The 16,470-nt window shown below is 41.0% G+C and overlaps 1 protein-coding gene across 1 annotated transcript in view; it reads right to left on the bottom strand.

The window, feature by feature from the left end:
• The window catches only part of nol4la (nucleolar protein 4-like a), a 52,015-nt gene that overhangs the window by 14,339 nt on the left and 21,206 nt on the right, over positions 1–16,470 (bottom strand). The window contains exons 2-5 of the mRNA XM_088332398.1: positions 10,464–10,619; positions 7,127–7,238; positions 4,197–4,306; positions 947–1,079 (exon numbers count right to left, since the gene is read on the bottom strand). Coding sequence (XP_088188524.1) covers positions 947–1,079; positions 4,197–4,306; positions 7,127–7,238; positions 10,464–10,619 — 511 coding nt within the window. The remainder of the gene's footprint in view (positions 1–946; positions 1,080–4,196; positions 4,307–7,126; positions 7,239–10,463; positions 10,620–16,470) is intronic.

Raw genomic sequence — 16,470 nt, 5'->3', positions numbered from 1 at the left:
CATTGGGAAAAAAAGAAACCTTAAGAAGCGGCCCCTCAAGAGGTAATCGCCTTTTCAAGATGGCCAAGTGGCAATAGATGTTGAATTGGGTAATATTACACAAAATGAAGTCAACATCAACAATAGACCGCAGACCCAGTTGTTTAAGCTTTTAGTGGAAAAAATACTCCAATTTCCCCTTGTCCTGAAAGCGGTGGCCCTCATGGTGAACTTTAGTTTTTTTTAATTTATATTTGCCATGTCAGAAATGGGATGGGCTACTATTCTCACGGAAAGCCAAGGGGAAGGTAGCCAAAGAGCTACTGCCATCATCTGGTGAAAAGGTGATTTTTTTTTATATACTGTGGTCAACATTTCATATCATTAATTTTATGACAGAGTCTGCAGGTTACAAAAATTTTGATCAAGAAATGTAATTGGTCCCTGGGCCAGATTTCGGACACTTCATGCCTTAATCCATACATTTGTGCAATAAAGCGGCAAGATTATTTTGAAAAGTATATTTTGACAGTCAAGAAGTTATTTGTAAAAATAAAAAAGTGTGTATTAAGTTCAATACTGTACTATTATTTGTTTAACAAATACTTGAGCCTGTACATTGGGGGGTTTTCTCGCGCAATAAATTAATAATTAAATAATTTCATAAATACATTTGTGGGTTTTGACTGGCGTGTGACGTTTTTTGGACAGTAACCTTAGCAAATGTATACTGCCACCAGAAGACCAAGTAGCGGGCACCAAAAATGTGTCAATTATATTCATTAACGTGCAGAATTTATTCCACCCACTCTCGTTCCGATTTTATCAAGCACACAATTTTAAGGCGGTAACTTCTTTTCGACAAAAAACTTGAAAACATTTATTGATTATGGCCGTATTCAAAAATGATTTGAGATGTAAACGCTTGGCGAAGTCAAGGTACGAATTAACATGAGGGTGAGCTCACCCTCGTCCTCTTTGACCATGGCGGCAATGGCAACGGGGTTGCTGAGCCTGGCTCCGTTTGGCTGTCCGGGCTCGGGAGGAGCCCACGCGGGCTCGGCGCCGTTCATGTCCTCGCTGCTCACCGATGAATCGTCCTGCACAAACAGAAAACACCTTCACCCTGGGCCATGACACAGATGTATGTACCAGACATCTTTTTTTTTCCAAAAGGCTCCATTTCATGTTTGAAATACATTTCTAGATTTTTGAAAGAAATACCTTTGTATTACAAGATATCATTTATCCTTAAAGATGGGCTGCTTAGTTGGAGGTGTCCTTAAAAAGTTGAACGATCCATTTTTTCTCTATTAATAGCAACAATGCCCAACTGAGTTCAAAGAGCCCTTATACTTTTTCCCATTATACATATCTGCTTTTATCTTACTTTTATCAGGCCTTTTCAAGGCGGAATAAACCCCCCAAAAAATGAAAAAATGAGTGTATTCGAGAGCATCTAAGAAAGCATGCATTACTACTCTCAGAGGTGGGTAGAGTAGTCACAAATTTTACTCAAGTGAAAGTGCTGTTACTTCAGAATAATATTACTCAAGTAGAAGTAAAATGTAGACATCCAAATAATTACTCAAGAAAAGTAAAGAAACAGAGTAAGACTAGAATTTTTTTCTACACAAATCTACTCAAGTATAAGTAAAAAGTAGAGTGATTTGAAAATACTTCAAGAAGTACAAAATGTCCCAAAACGTACTGGTTATTAAATAAATACATTTTAAATTTGTCATGGTTGCCATGGTGTCCATTTGGCCCCGCCCGTGTGGCGCAGCTGCGGCTTGTTGAGACATTGACTTTCTTTGTATATAAAGCTCGGCGCTCTCTTGCTTGAGGGTCAGCCCGTCAAACGAACTTCTGCCCCACAAGACGTGGGTTCTGTCTTCTGACTCTTTTCCTGTTGGTATTTCAAGTCCGGTATGGTTTCTGTTTATCGGTGTCCTGTTTAATTTCGGGTTCCAGTTTTGTTTCCGTCTGTTTTTGTCCTGTTTTTGAGTTTCTCCAGTTTTTGTTCCCGTCTAGTTTCTCTTGTTTATTTTCGTTATCTATCTCGCCGGTCTCTGGAGTCCTGTCCTTCCACGGCAGACCGGCTTCCTAATGTGCATGACTCCCCATTTTCCCATAAAAATGTGAGAACGTCACGCGATTGGGTCCTGTATCTGTTCTGGTTCTGACAAAATTTCATTTTGGTATTGTGTTCATTGTCAATAAGTCAAGTCATATTTACTTGTAGGGCCCTTAATCACAAAAAGCCATAAATGAATAAATAAGACTTTTGAATAATAGATGGCTTGCTTCCAAAGCTCAATTTGTAAACGATTATATTAAATATCGCAAATCTAATCTGAGTGGTATGGTGATTCCACCCCCCGCTTATTAGGGCTTCATCTCTTAACTTTGAGAGCACGCAACAAATTATTTTAATCATCGCTCCACATTTTCAACATTGTATTACCGAGTAAAATTAGCGTGATGATAAGATAAAATATTGTGCCTTTTCCTATGTAGTCTACATCCTCAGTGGTTAAGATTTAGCGCTCTCACTGCCATCACCAGTTGTGCCAATGTAGTCAGCTATATTTTTCAACTACCGTAAAACCTTATGCATTAGTTACAGCATAGGCAAATAGAATTCAACTTTTCAACTTTCTGAAATAAGGCAACTTTTATATCTCTCTGTGCGGCCCGGTGCCAAAAAAAAACAGGGCCCAGAACTGATCTGCGACTCAGTGGTTGCTGACCACCGAGTCTTGTACCAAGAGTATGTGGTCAATCTTGGGCCGTGCTAGTGATGCTGGCAAGCTGACGTGACATAAAGTGAGTGCACCCGAAGCCTTCTGCAAACCAGCAGAAGCTTCAAAGAAGCTTCAAATCGACATCAACCGGCCTAGTAGGTCTGCAACGATAGAATTCTTAACATGATGGTCAGGATTAAAGTAGGCCACTGCAACGGGCTTTTCTCAGTTTTGGGCATTTTGCAGGTTTGTTTTGTACTCACCGGCGTCATGCAGCCTGGCTCCTGAATGCCCAAAAAGGCGCATCATGCGCGAGTGCAGCTCCTTGCAATTGCATGTCAAGAGGGGGAAGGCGTAGTGGGTGGGGGTTCTTTTTTTCTGTCACAGTCTCCCTTTTGTAGGAGGGGCCTTGTGTGACGTCACACCCCCACACTTTAATCCTGGTTCATGGTAGGGGGAGGGGGGCACCTTGCGAGTGCGAGTGATGCGTCGTACCCGAACGTAACAGCTTTAAGAGCCGGCTCTTTGAAGCGAACGACGGGATCAGGCTTTTCCCATATCAGGAGCCAGCTCCCTTCGAGAGTTTATTTTCTCTTGGAGACATACGTGATTGGTGTATAATAATAATAATAATAATAATTTCCTTTGTATTGTCATTCTTTGTAACAATGTACACAGAACGAAATGTCGATACACCTGACCCGTTGTAGCGAGCCGATGCAGCCGCAGCCAACAGAGGGCGCCGCCATTTTACCAATGTTATAAGTCTTAGTATGTGCGTGGTCTGGGTCTATGTCCAAAATGGAGCCTACCTGGTACCCATACCTGTCAACCTCCACGTCTCCATGCCCTTACAGACTAACGTATTTTCCCTTACAAAATACATGCAAATATCATTAAGTAGAATAATACATTTTCTTATTCAAATTATTAATTAATTATCTGCATTAAATTATTGTTGGTTGTATACTGATTAAAGAGATAACCACAAACATGTCTTTTTTCATTTTCTCCTTTTATATTTCTTTTTTTCTTAACTTCTTTATGCAACATAATAATTCGTAATATAATGACTCAAAGCAAGTGAGCCGCTTGAGAGCCGGCTTTCTTTATTGACCTGACCCGAAAAAGCCGGTTCTCCAAAAAGAGACGGACTTCCTTTCATTACACAACTACCACATGAAATCCGATGTCGCTTCATTTGCAACGAAAAAAACGATACAAAGATAAAGGCCACCGCGGAGAACTTGATTGATTTGCCGTTTCGTGATTGTCGCTGTATACCGGATGGTACCCATAATTGACAAATGTGCGTTTTTCCGTACAGATTTCCTTGTACGTCGTACTCGTCTTAAAATGCATAATACACGTACTTTGTACGGCAAAAACATACAGGTTGACAAGGTATGTGGTACCCTCAGGTGCACTGTGGTGACCCCTGCTAAAAACACACACAACGAGAAGGCTTACCCTATCGGTGGCTGTCATGCACTGCAGCTTCATTTGCTTCAGATAGGTAGCAGTCAGGGGCATGTTGTAGTCAATCAGGTCAGGGACCAGCGAGCTTGGACGGTCATTCTCTGGTGAACCAAGAACAATAGCAAATAATTATTTTCCTTTCTTTAATTCCTTCATTTCCTAATTATTATCCATTTTATTATGTTTTCTTAATTCTGTTTGCTATTTGGGGACAAATAGAAAGCTAAATTATAAGAGGTGTGACCTTCTTTTGTTTGGTTTCTTATACTTTTTGACAGTAGCAGTAACGTTTGGTCATCCAGCAGAGCTACCAAATACTAAGAATCTTCTGTAGTTTCCTACACCAGTTTATAACAAACTACCAAACTTGTATTTTCTATTAAAAAAACAATGTTCATTTTTGTTTTAAAAGTTTCAAATATTAAACAGTTATATATGCTACCAAATTTTGTCATTGAAAGTTGTTAATGAGTGCTACTTTGTTGTGTATTTCAACTTATATATAAAGCTCAAATGTCAGAATCTCGTACCTGTCAACCTGTACGTTTTTGCCGTACAAAGTACGTTTATTATGCATTTTGAGACGTGTACGACATACAAGAAAATCTGTACGGAAAAACGCAAATTTCTCAATTATGGGTACCATCCGGTATACACCGACTATGACGAAATGGCAAATCAATCAAGTCAAGCGAGTTCGCCGCGGTAGCCTCTATTTCTGTATCGTTTTTTTTTTTCTCCCCGTTGCAAACGAAGCGAGCGATTTGATGCTACTGTGCGCATGCATCTGCCGCCTCGGATTTCATGTGGTACTTATTTAGTGAAAGGAAGTCCGTCTCTTTTTAGAGAATCTGCTTTTTCGGCTCAACTCATTAAAGTGAGCTGGCTCTCAAACGTCTCACTTGCTTTGATGCATTATATTACGAATCATTATTGCTGTATAAAGAAGTTAAGAAAAAAAGGAAGTATAAAAGGAGAAAATGAAAAAAAGATAGGTTTGTGGTTATCTCTTTAATCAGTATATTACCAACAATAATTTAATGCAGAAAATGAATTAATAATTTGAATAAGAAAATGTATGATTCTACTTAATTATATTTGCAAGTATTTTTTCCTTCCACAGTGAACATCCAAGCTACTTAATTTTTGACCTTTTTTTTATAATAAACCTTATTCATGTCGAGCAACTCAGTATCTCACAACAAAATGTTAATTAACGATATATATGATGTAACGAAAAACATATACAATATAACATGTTAAACTACATAAATAAACACGTTTGGAAAAAAATATGGTGTAAGATTATTTTGTATTTTGTAAGGGAAAATACAACATTCTGTAAGGGCATGGAGCCGTGGAGGTTGACAGGTATGGAATCTGAAAATTGTCTCAATCCGTTCTGTAATACGTTTTTAGCTGCCTGGAGTAGAAAATGCTTCTGCAGTACAGGCATTATCCACTCGGTGGCGTATTTCATCCCCTTTTAGAAGCGAATGGGCCGCCAATCTTCCTGGTTGATCATGTTGCATTCTAGAGCTGGTAATAGGAAGTTTAATATTCTACTTCCCTCAGGGGAATTCACTATATGATCTTGGAATGCACCAATAACATGTGCTTGGAAATTCGGAACATTTTCATCAATAGTTTTCAAAGGTTTCGCCACCAATATCAATGAATCATTGTTTTGTCCACAGCAATATTATGTGACTACTCAAAAAATATGCTATGTCCCCAACAATATCGAGCAGTTCTTGTTTTGTCCCCACCAATATTTTATGATCACTTGAAAAATGCGCTATGTCCCCACCAATGGCAAAATCAGACTTACGTTCTTGTTTGCATGTATACCAAACATGTGTCCAGTCATGAACATGGAGGATATTCTCACCGCCAACCACATGAAAGCAAGAATTTCTAGTTGTTTGTGGTTTGTCTTTCGAAAAAGAAACCAGGGCTCATTGTGCAAGAACAAATTTTGTTGCAGAGTCTAAACATCCATTTACTGCTCTCGCATTTTTATATTTTGGGGCATTTCATGCTTTTAAGAGTGGCTGAATAATGTGTATGCTTGATACGAGATAAATTGTGAACATCAGAAATGCTGCAGGAACAGGTTAGCCTCGTCCATGATCCATTTGCAGAGCTTCTCCTTTCATTGGGGTGAGGCGTCGGCGAGTTTGCCTCACCCCAGCTGACTTTGGTCACTGGCCAATCCCAGGAAAGAAGTCATTCACATCCAATATCAACTAAAGGCAAAGACAGATTATTTTCGAGGAAGCTGAAGTACTATGAACATGGAATTATTAAAAATCCAAAATTTGCAGACTGATACTCTGGCTTTTATTTCTTTATTCAACTAAAATTGATTCGTAGAGAATAGTTCAGATGGATTACCCTTGTAAGGACAACAAATCTATGTTTAATCGATTTGAACAGTTTGTTTTAATAATCATTGCCCTATCTCTGCTCACACCTTGTTTTGAATCTATTATTTATGACAAAAATTAACTTCAACAATCATGAATAACTGAGGGCGAAAGATTAATTTTGGGTAGAATATTTGTTGATTTGAGACACAGGCTCAGTCATTATCATTATTATTTCATACATTTTATGAAATCATTCAACGTCACACAGTGAAATAGATGCACTGAAGAATTAGCTTGTGTCTGGTTAAGGCGCTTTGTTTGATTTTGTCTCAAAATATATGGTGTTAAAATATTTTGCATTCATGGCTCTTTAAGTCAAAAATGTCCTGACCCCTGCCCTATACTGATAAAAAGAGCAAGAAAAAAAACTCAATTTTTAATGTCAACCATTTGAGTAGCAGCATCCAACCATCGGGCTGTTGGAGTCTGAAAACGGTCGGTGTGCAGTTAGGTCGTTTATGACGTGAGTGATGAGCAAGGCAGCGTTACCTTTGAACTCAGCCGTGCTGGGGTTGATGTGCATCCTCTTCTGACACTCGCCACAGCTCATTAGGAAGCGAGTCACTGCCTCTCGTGGCAGGAAGGCGTATGTTTCTGCAATCTGTGGAGGGCCACACACAAGCTAAGGTAAGTTAGTTTCAATTTCATTTTGGGCAGTTTTGGGAGTAAAACGCATTTAAAAGGACTTAGTTTCTGGAACGGGAAAACTTTTCATGGTACACGATGTACTGTAAAGCGTTCTTAATAAAAGGTAGTAACTCAACTGTCTTTACAACATGGTTCATTACTCCGCTACTTTTTAAAAGCAGCAAATTAATTTATTCTTGATAAATTGATTTATTTGCATAGTAATTCTTGTTTTAATGAAATTATTTTGTGTAGCAAATAAAAAAAAAAAATATATATATATATATATATATATATACTGTAATTGAGAAGAGTGGTAAGATCTTTAATCAGAGATTTCCTTTTGGAAAACATGATTTTGTCCAACTTTAACCAGACCCAAGCTCTAGTGGCCCTGGGGTAAATTAAGTTTGAGACCCGTGTCTTAACAATTACCACAATGTTAAGTAAATGGTAAATTGAATGTGTAAAAATGGCACTTCGAAAAAATATGGATTGAAAATCATGACAAAGTTACACTGTCCGCTGGATTTTCACAAAACACTAAACACCTCACCAGCTGTCTATCAAATTCCATTTCAGCTGACAGACAAAGGAGACACTACATGGTGTGTCACCTTTTTCATGCGGACACTTATGAAAGGTACAGTAAGTGCACTGCTGCACATGTTCTGCTTGGAGCCCACTTGGGTATTTTCTGTAATTGCGGCCTTAACCACACCAGAACCCCGTGACAAGACTCAGATGCTGTCAAGAAAGACAACATCTCGCTCTTCACTTACATAGCTGACACCGAGGCATTCAAAGAGGCTGCACCAAACAAGACATGTAGATATAACATGGAGATGGCGAGCTAGCAGGGTTCACATCGCAAATATGCCAGATAGCACGCCAAGCTTCTATTTTCCTCGATTTCGCTCTTCCACCTTTTTTTCTTGACATACGCATAAGATTTGCGGACTACAACGCACTCCGAACTAGTCACCTTAGCCCAAAGTTCTAGTCCACACATTTACTACAAGTCACAAATTATTTTCGAGACCCCCTTTTTGTTCATGTCATTTTCATGTAGATTGCGCACTCATGGCCAACGTCTTCGAGCGTGTCTAAAAAATGCTCACACTTGCACTTGCATCATGAATAGGCTGGCTGAGGCTGTGATCATGACTCTATGCCAGGAAAGGGCAGCAGAGAGTAACAAATTCGGTATAGCACCTTTAATTTGTTAACATAAGTCACATTTCCTCTTCCCATGTCCTCAAGAATAGAATATGAAACCTCAGGTTTGCTTTGGACATGGTCCCGCAAATCAAGTTAATTCGTCGGGATTGGGCTGGGTCGAGATTTAATACCCGCGGGCCTGAGTCGGGTCGGGCTTGATTTTTTTAGGCCCGGTCCTACCTCTGCTTTCAGCCACCGAGAAAAAAAGCCCATCATTGGTAGTGAAATCCTCCAAACAGATTAAGCCATTTTTCAGGCTGAGGCAGGCTCATGCACTAGTCAACATTGTTCCGATGACAAAGATTTGAAAATCTGGAGATGGAATTTAGAAGATGTTAGTCATACTGTATATCTCCACCTTGGTATTAGTATCATGCTTGACTTGCCTCCCTAGAACCCACCGGCCCCCTCTCGTCTCCGGTGGCCCCTTCCCCTGCGGCGTTTCCCTGGAATACGCGACCTTCACAAGACCACTAGAGACAGCAGGGGTGCCCACCCCCACTGGGCCCGCCAATGCTGCCACTGCATCTCATCCCCTTAACGCTCACCCCCAAACACACAAACACGAGACAGACGCAGCAAGCCCAGCCAGCCCCTTGAGGCTGGTGAGAGGGAAAGGCCACCCAGAGGAGCGCGGCCCTCCCAGAAGGCCCAAGTGACAGCACCATATTATGCCCTGCCCCACTCGTGCTGCCTCCTCAAAAGGGGGCACGAGATCGGACCTGACAGGAGCTCTCTACAGGGCAGGGGCACAAGTAGAAATGGCTTTTTGCCCCCTCGGGGGGACAGGACGGGGTGGGGCAGGAATGGATGGTAAACAAAGTCCTGGAAAACTGTCCGACACGGGCACAATAACAGCAAGGAAATGTTTGTTTCAAAACCCATCCCATCACGCGCATCAAATGCCACACGGCAGCGTTTGTCGCGTTTATTGTTCCCGGTGTGCTGTCTTGTGACACAAGGTTGCTTTTATTGCCTTGGAAACAACTAAAGCTGAAAAATAGATGTGATGTAACTGATAAAAAAAGAATCAAATGAAAGGGAAAACCAGTAGTTAACGTCCACTTGGTCGCTATGCACAGACTTTTGCATCTGTATGTGCTCACTAATTGGAGCAAATCACAGAAGTGCTGAAAATTCGACAATTCGTTTTTCATTTGATTCCAAAATCAAAATTTTACCCTAAAGATGCCTTTGTTTGAAAGACTTGTATCCAACATTAATCTTAAATCTGTCAGAATCTATGGAATCACAATCTCGGTAACTCTTGTGCAATAATCTGGGATGTAGATGGCTGTGTGTCATTGAACCATCACCTGTGTTGAGACACGAAATGTAGAGTAGGTATTCGATGTTGTCCCGGCCTGGGAGAGTGGTATGTTTTTCTGGGGTAAAAAAAAGTGCTGAGAAAGCTTTTTTTTGGCATATTTCACATCTAGGGTAACCTACCTGACTACCTGTGAAAGATGGGGATCATATCTAAACTCTTTCCCACTTTTCATGGGTGGAAAGAGTTTAGATATGATCCCTACCCTCGCATTGCTCGTGGGTGATAATGACCAAAAAGCATTAAACTTCAGAAATGGGTACTAAAAAAAAATAGCTGAATGGTGCCTCGAGATACAAGTTGAATTCATTCTGTGAATCAAACGTAAGGCCTAAGACAATTGCAACAAGGCAGTGAGTGAAAACTCAAAACAAACTAATTGTTATATTCTTTCTAAAGTTGACATTCTGGCAGGATGGGGATTCTTCCCAAAAGTTACCATGCGTTCTTGTGAACACTCCTTTTTGTCCGATTTTGTACTGCTTAACAGCTTCCGTTCATATCGGATTAGCAAATGTTAAAACAGTATTCGGATAACACTAGAAATTTGTAAGCGAGCAGGGCCTTTCTTTAAGCAGTCATTTAAAAGACAGCAAGCCTTGCTCACTTTGTTTTTGCCTGATTTTTCAAGTCAAATGGTCTCGCACTCACCGCCTTGTAAGTCTTTTTTTGTCCGGCGTGTTTGGGGGCCCGGCCTGGATCAGCACCGATCTCCACATGCATGGCGTAGATGATGTCAAAGAAGTCCTCCACCACCGCCACACGCTTCAGTGAAGAGTTGTCCTGAGCCGAATTGCCGTCCGTACACTGAAACAAACAAACAATCTCCAAATGAGTCGCCGCGTGCCGTGGAAAAGAAAAAAACATTTCATAGTCGGTCTTCTGGCTTTTGCATAACATTTGCTCCCGCATCTATTATAGAGGTGGGCAACTTTTAGTTGTTGGCCGCATTGGTTTCAATAATTTGGCGGACGGGCTGGGGCAGGAGGAGAAAAAAAGAAAATTATACCTCAGCAATAAATGAGAAAAAAAGATATTGAAGGCCTATTCCATTTTTTTCATGTGAATTTATGAATAAATATACATGCAAGTATAAGTTATATATCGTTTTATATTAGTTTTTAAATAGAATATTTTATCAAATTTGTATTGTAACACTCAGAAATAAATCAAAGTAATACATTATTTCTCTTAATTAAGCACTAAATTTGATCATGTGCATAGAAGAATTTAGGCTCAGAAAGGTTATTTCTTTGCATTTGATAAATATCCCGACGAATACACTTTATTTGTATATTTTTAAAAATAGCAAAAACCGGAAAATGTAACCAACTATTTGAATGTTAGTCTTGGACACAGCATATATTATTGATTTGTAAATAATATATTTTTTACGGAGTCAGAGACACACAAAGGGAAACTGGGGACAAAAGTGTCAGTAAAACAACAACAAAAATTATCAGTGGTACTTTGTTACCATAATATACTGTCATGATTACTGATTCGGGGCACCTGCGGCTGCCCCGTTGGCGCCAACATCCACGGGACCTGATTGGCTGTTGTACTCTTTTTAAACTCCCTTCTTCCAAAAAGGACCTGTCAGACCGTCTGCGAACCTATGCTCTCAGCTAGGCAAGCTTTTGTACTCTCCGACATTATCCTGCCCTGTTTCCTGCCTGATAGCTGTTGCTCTTTTCCGGACCTGTTTGTCTTTTGCTCCTTTGCCCCGGCCATCAACCTGTTTTTCTCGCTGCCAATGACTACCCTGGCTCGACACGGAAGTGCCACTTTCGCGTTCCTGCTATCTGCTACCCGTGACAGACGATCATCGGATAGTGGATGCAAGCACTGTGCTCTTTCATAATTAAAACTGAGTCAAACGAACACTATTGGGTCCCGTCTCCGTTCCTGGTTTTGCAATCTGGATTAAGCCTGACGTTCCACATCCGGCCCGTGGACCGTAGTTGGCCCATCCCTGAGCTATACTGTGTGTATTACAGCCTTTGTGTTCTCAATCAATACCATGCACACAAATGGATAAATGGGATAACCGGAATTCTGCAACTAGAACAACTCCTTCAAAAATTGTCGACACTTCATGTAGTAGTGGTTCAAAATTTGAAACTTCAAGATGTTTAATGTGTCTTCTCAATCAAATGCATTGCAAGTTTGGTTATCTGAAAATGTGGGCAAACTGTTAAACATGCTAACTTAACAGCACAGCTCACACTGTTAGCATACCTGTCAACCTCAACCAACTTATTAATGATTGCAATACCGCTTATTAAACAATCATAAACCTTACAAACACAACTCTGTACTTATTTACCCACAGAAAGATCATTTGTGTATACAATATAATTTATCAAGTGAACAACACAAATCATTCTTAGTTCTTTTCCCACTTGCAGTGAATTAGTGTTGCTTATCATACACAGCAGTCAACTAGCAGCAACTTTCATATCCCTTTTACACGAAAAGCAGAGCGACAAATGAGAACCTTTTGTTGATGATTTCATCCATACAGCCTACAGTATTTGTCTTAAAGAGGCATTGGAGAGTTATTTCTTGTGTTGACCTGATCCTTGAGATTTTCTTTCTTATTTGTAGGTTTTTCATGATTATAAATTGCAGATTTTTCTATTATAACACAAACGCCGGACATCAAAATATATAGAAAAATAATTAAAGTGACATGCGCATATTAAGCATATGTATCGACAAAGCCGCAATACGTGCGAAAAATAAATAGTTGATTGAGAATATTATTTGCTAGCGTACCGGGACAATATGAGCAATCTATGATGACATTGTTGTCTGCTACCAGTGGCCAAGAAGATCAAGATTAGAGCCGAAATAGACAATATGAGATCGGTCTAACTAAAATACTGGTTTTAAAAAAAGTATCTGTGTAAAATGGGTAAAAAAATTATAAGTTGACCTGTGTCCCTTAGCCTAACAAGATCGTCTCTTCCAGTTGTTCTCGTGTTGTTATGCTGCCACCGGACTGACAGCAGGCGCAACACAGTCAAAACGTCACAATCCAAAGGGCCTTAACATAACAAGTCACAGGCTTCATGACAAACCCAGGTCAAGTTTTTCAGAAGTCTCAAGTCCAGGGGCCGCTCTCCATTAAGCCCCAGTGAAAACAATCTTTTTGGCCCAAGTAAAGAAACTCCAGCTCAAATATACTTGAAGATTACTCACTAAGGTTCCCGTTGCATTGATTAATTCCCCACAAGTTATTGGAGAGGAACCACATAGATAAAAATATCTGTCATGTCCTGCACGGTTGTCATGGCGCCCAGCTGGCCCCGCCCCTTGACACCGGCTGAGACGCATTGGACTGATTGCTTTTGGAGTACTTAAACGCTCCTTTTGGGACTGCCTGTTGGCAGACCATTGCCTTACCTTGTTGAAGACCAGTTCATGCCTGTTTGATCAGAGTAGTGCCTAGTTTGTAATTTTGATTGCCTTTGAACCTGTTTTGTTTTGTTTTCGGTCCGTTTGTGTGTTGGACAACTTTTCTTTCCTAATTAAAGTGACAGATCGTCTACGCATATGAGTTCCGACTTCCTGCTTCCCGGTCCGCTTCGTGACAATATCACATGAAACATTCTGTTACAGCCTATATTCAATGTTGACGATGACTGTGTATTGTCTGTTGATGCCTTTGCAACATCCAATGCAGCCAGGCCATCCTGGTAGGAAGTGTGTAAAACCTTCTCAAGGTTCCTAATATTCCTCATGGTGAGGTTTTTGAGTTTTTCCTCGCCTAAATGTAGGTTCGAGATATTGGGGTGCTTTAATGGTGCTGCTCGATGCAGCCCTTTAAGAGTTTCTATGGTTATGGCTATACAATTAAATATGACTTGACTTGATATTCCTGTTTGTTTTTTAGATGATTGTGTTATTGCCCACCGGCACAGCAGATTGACTGATGCTGATTTTGGGCAGGGCAAAAGTTGGGCCGACCGGTCAGCAGGCCCAATTAATGGTCGGAGGGGTAAAGGCATGCGGCATGTTTGCCTTTGAGGGGGGAAAACATCTCAGCTGCGCGGCACACCGTTTAAAAATAACCCGCTGAAGAGCAACAGTCCCTCCCACCGAGCACAACCTCTGGCAACTGTCCTGCCTCCTGCACCGCTGACCCTGTCGCCATAGAAACTGCCACTGATTTCTCTCGAGCGAGCAAGCGGGAGGGCAGGTGCAATGGGCAAAGGGTCATGTGATGAAACCCTACGAACGGGATCGCCAGGACAACCGCCTTCCGTCGGTTGCTAGTTGCTTCCCCAATACACACACACACACACACACACACACAAGTCAAATTTAAAGGTATTCCCAAATTCTTCAAGGTAATCCCTAACAGAATTGTTTCAATTAGGCACAGAAGGTGTAGCGTTTCTCCCCACAAATAGGCAAATATGTTTTAAGATATTCTACCCGCTAGGGGACTTGAGAAATTTCATCTCAAAGATGACCTATCTGGCTTGTTTTCTCTAGAGCTGTGAGGTCATTAACATTTTCAAAATGGAGAACCTTATTACTACAACATGTGAGGCAGCTTCGAAAGAGCGAGTAACCAGCGATTGCATATTCCTCATTTCTGTTTTTAGGTAGCCGATTGTGGCTTTTTGTCTAGGTTTTTGCCACAAATGTCGAGATTGGTTTATTATTGTCTGGCTAGCTCCTTGTTAGTGTTCGGGATGCCAGGAGCTTTCCTGTTTTGTTTGCTCCCGGTTGGTGCTCGTTGGCAACCCACCGTGGGTTGTTCGGCTGGCTAGTTTGGCCACCATTCGTTGATCTGTCGGTTAGTCCCTCTGTTGAAGGGCCCCCGATTTTTAGCCTTGTTCTTGAAGTAAATATATGTGAGTAGAAACCAACTCAAACACTACATATGTTATTATAGTTGATAATATCAAAATATTTTCAGCAGATGTGTTATAATACTCCTAAGTCATTGGTAATAAAACATCCTTTTATTTATTTATATAACTCTTTGTAGGGTCGATTTACGTTTCTTTAAATTGAAATTGATGGAGTGTACTGGAAGAGACCATCAAAAAAACTTCAAAAACTTAAAAAAGACAATATTTTCATGGATAAGAAAGCCTAAAAAGGAAACCAACAGATGAGACATAAAAAAATCATGAAATATTATTGTTTTTACTGTATTTCACAGCTGACTTAAGACACGAGTTGTCACCAACCTGCTAACTTGGGACATGTTACCTGAAACTAATGCAAGGGGAGGGTTAGGCATCATGGGATGCTGCTAACCGCAATTCATGGATGATAAATGGAAGAATTATGAGTGTAAACTGAGGAGGTCATGAATTACTTGGAAGAAGGAGCGCAAAGTTGTGGCGAGGCTCTGAATGGAGAACAAAATCCACACAGACACGCACAAACAAACACGTCCTTCATCACCCGCCTGACATTTGTGCTCTGTTCTTTGCTGGCATCATTTCTTCGTAACAACCGGACGGACCGTTTCGCAGTTTTCCTTTGCCCCCGAACCACCAAGTCCCCTCGCACAAGACCCCCTGCTTTCTCTCTCCGTGCGCCGGCTCCCCCAAGTGCAAGGCGATGATGGTTGCCATGCCAACTAAAACCAGCTCACAGAGCGGGTTTGTTTTAATCCGGCCCACCCTGCCCCGCCTCTCCCCAGCCACCCTTCGTTGTCAGCATGGGCTAAACGAAAGGCTAATAAATGAAATTATGACAATACCGCAGCGTATCATCACAGTTGTAATCTAGCAAGGAATCGTCGCGCTAACACCCCCAGCCACCTCAGTGGATATCCCGCTCCAAGTGACATCATTGCCGGTGCTGCCGCTACTTGGGACAATGGTGTCAGGTCCATTCACGCCGGATTTAGATAATCTCATCCTAGTGTGGGGTGTGCATTGCACCCACAGTACTGCCGCATCTCTACTAAATTCCTCCCAAATTCGCATATTGGCCTCTGCGCTGTTCTTTTCATAGCTATTGGTAACACTTTTTTTCTAATCCAGATTTATACTTTTCAGTGACAGTTGCTTTATAATCACATCATCATTTGAAAGTATGAGTGTTACATTGGAACTACATTTGGAACTAACGCGTTACAAAGGAACTTTTACTTTCCTCGGTGAAAAGTGCTGCTGCGTGTTACTAATTTGGTAAATTTACCTTTGTGCGTTACTCCGCGAATTTGTAAATGCAGATCATTAAAGGTGGGGTGGGTTTTTTAAGGTGTCCTTAAAATTTGAGTATTCTCTATACAAGATATGTGTTATTACTGCAATGCACTACTCTCCGGTCTCCCGAAGTCCAGAATCAAGTCTCTTCAGCTAGTACAAAATGCCGCAGCGAGGCTCTTAACCAGGACAAAAAAGTGCGATCACATAACACCGATTTTGGCTAACCTGCATTGGCTCCCAGTTAGCCAAAGATGTGACTTCAAAGTTCTCTTAGTATTGTACAAAATCATACATGGACTTGCTCCCTCTTATCTTTCAGATCTGATCTGCCACTATGTCCCGGTCCGAAGCCTACGATCTGAGAGTGCTGGTCTTCTGATGATCCCGAGAGCAAAAAAGTCTTCTGCTGGTTCGAGAGCGTTCTCCATCCGGGCACCGGTGCTGTGGAATGCTCTTCCCCCTGAGATTCG

This window comes from Urocampus carinirostris, chromosome 3 (assembly GCF_059441175.1).
Source record: "Urocampus carinirostris isolate Australia breed hairy pipefish chromosome 3, RoL_Ucar_1.0, whole genome shotgun sequence".
Classification (NCBI taxonomy): Eukaryota; Metazoa; Chordata; class Actinopteri; order Syngnathiformes; family Syngnathidae; genus Urocampus; species Urocampus carinirostris.
The sequence above is the reverse complement of the archived record's forward strand: the minus strand, read 5'-3'. Positions and strand labels throughout refer to the sequence as shown.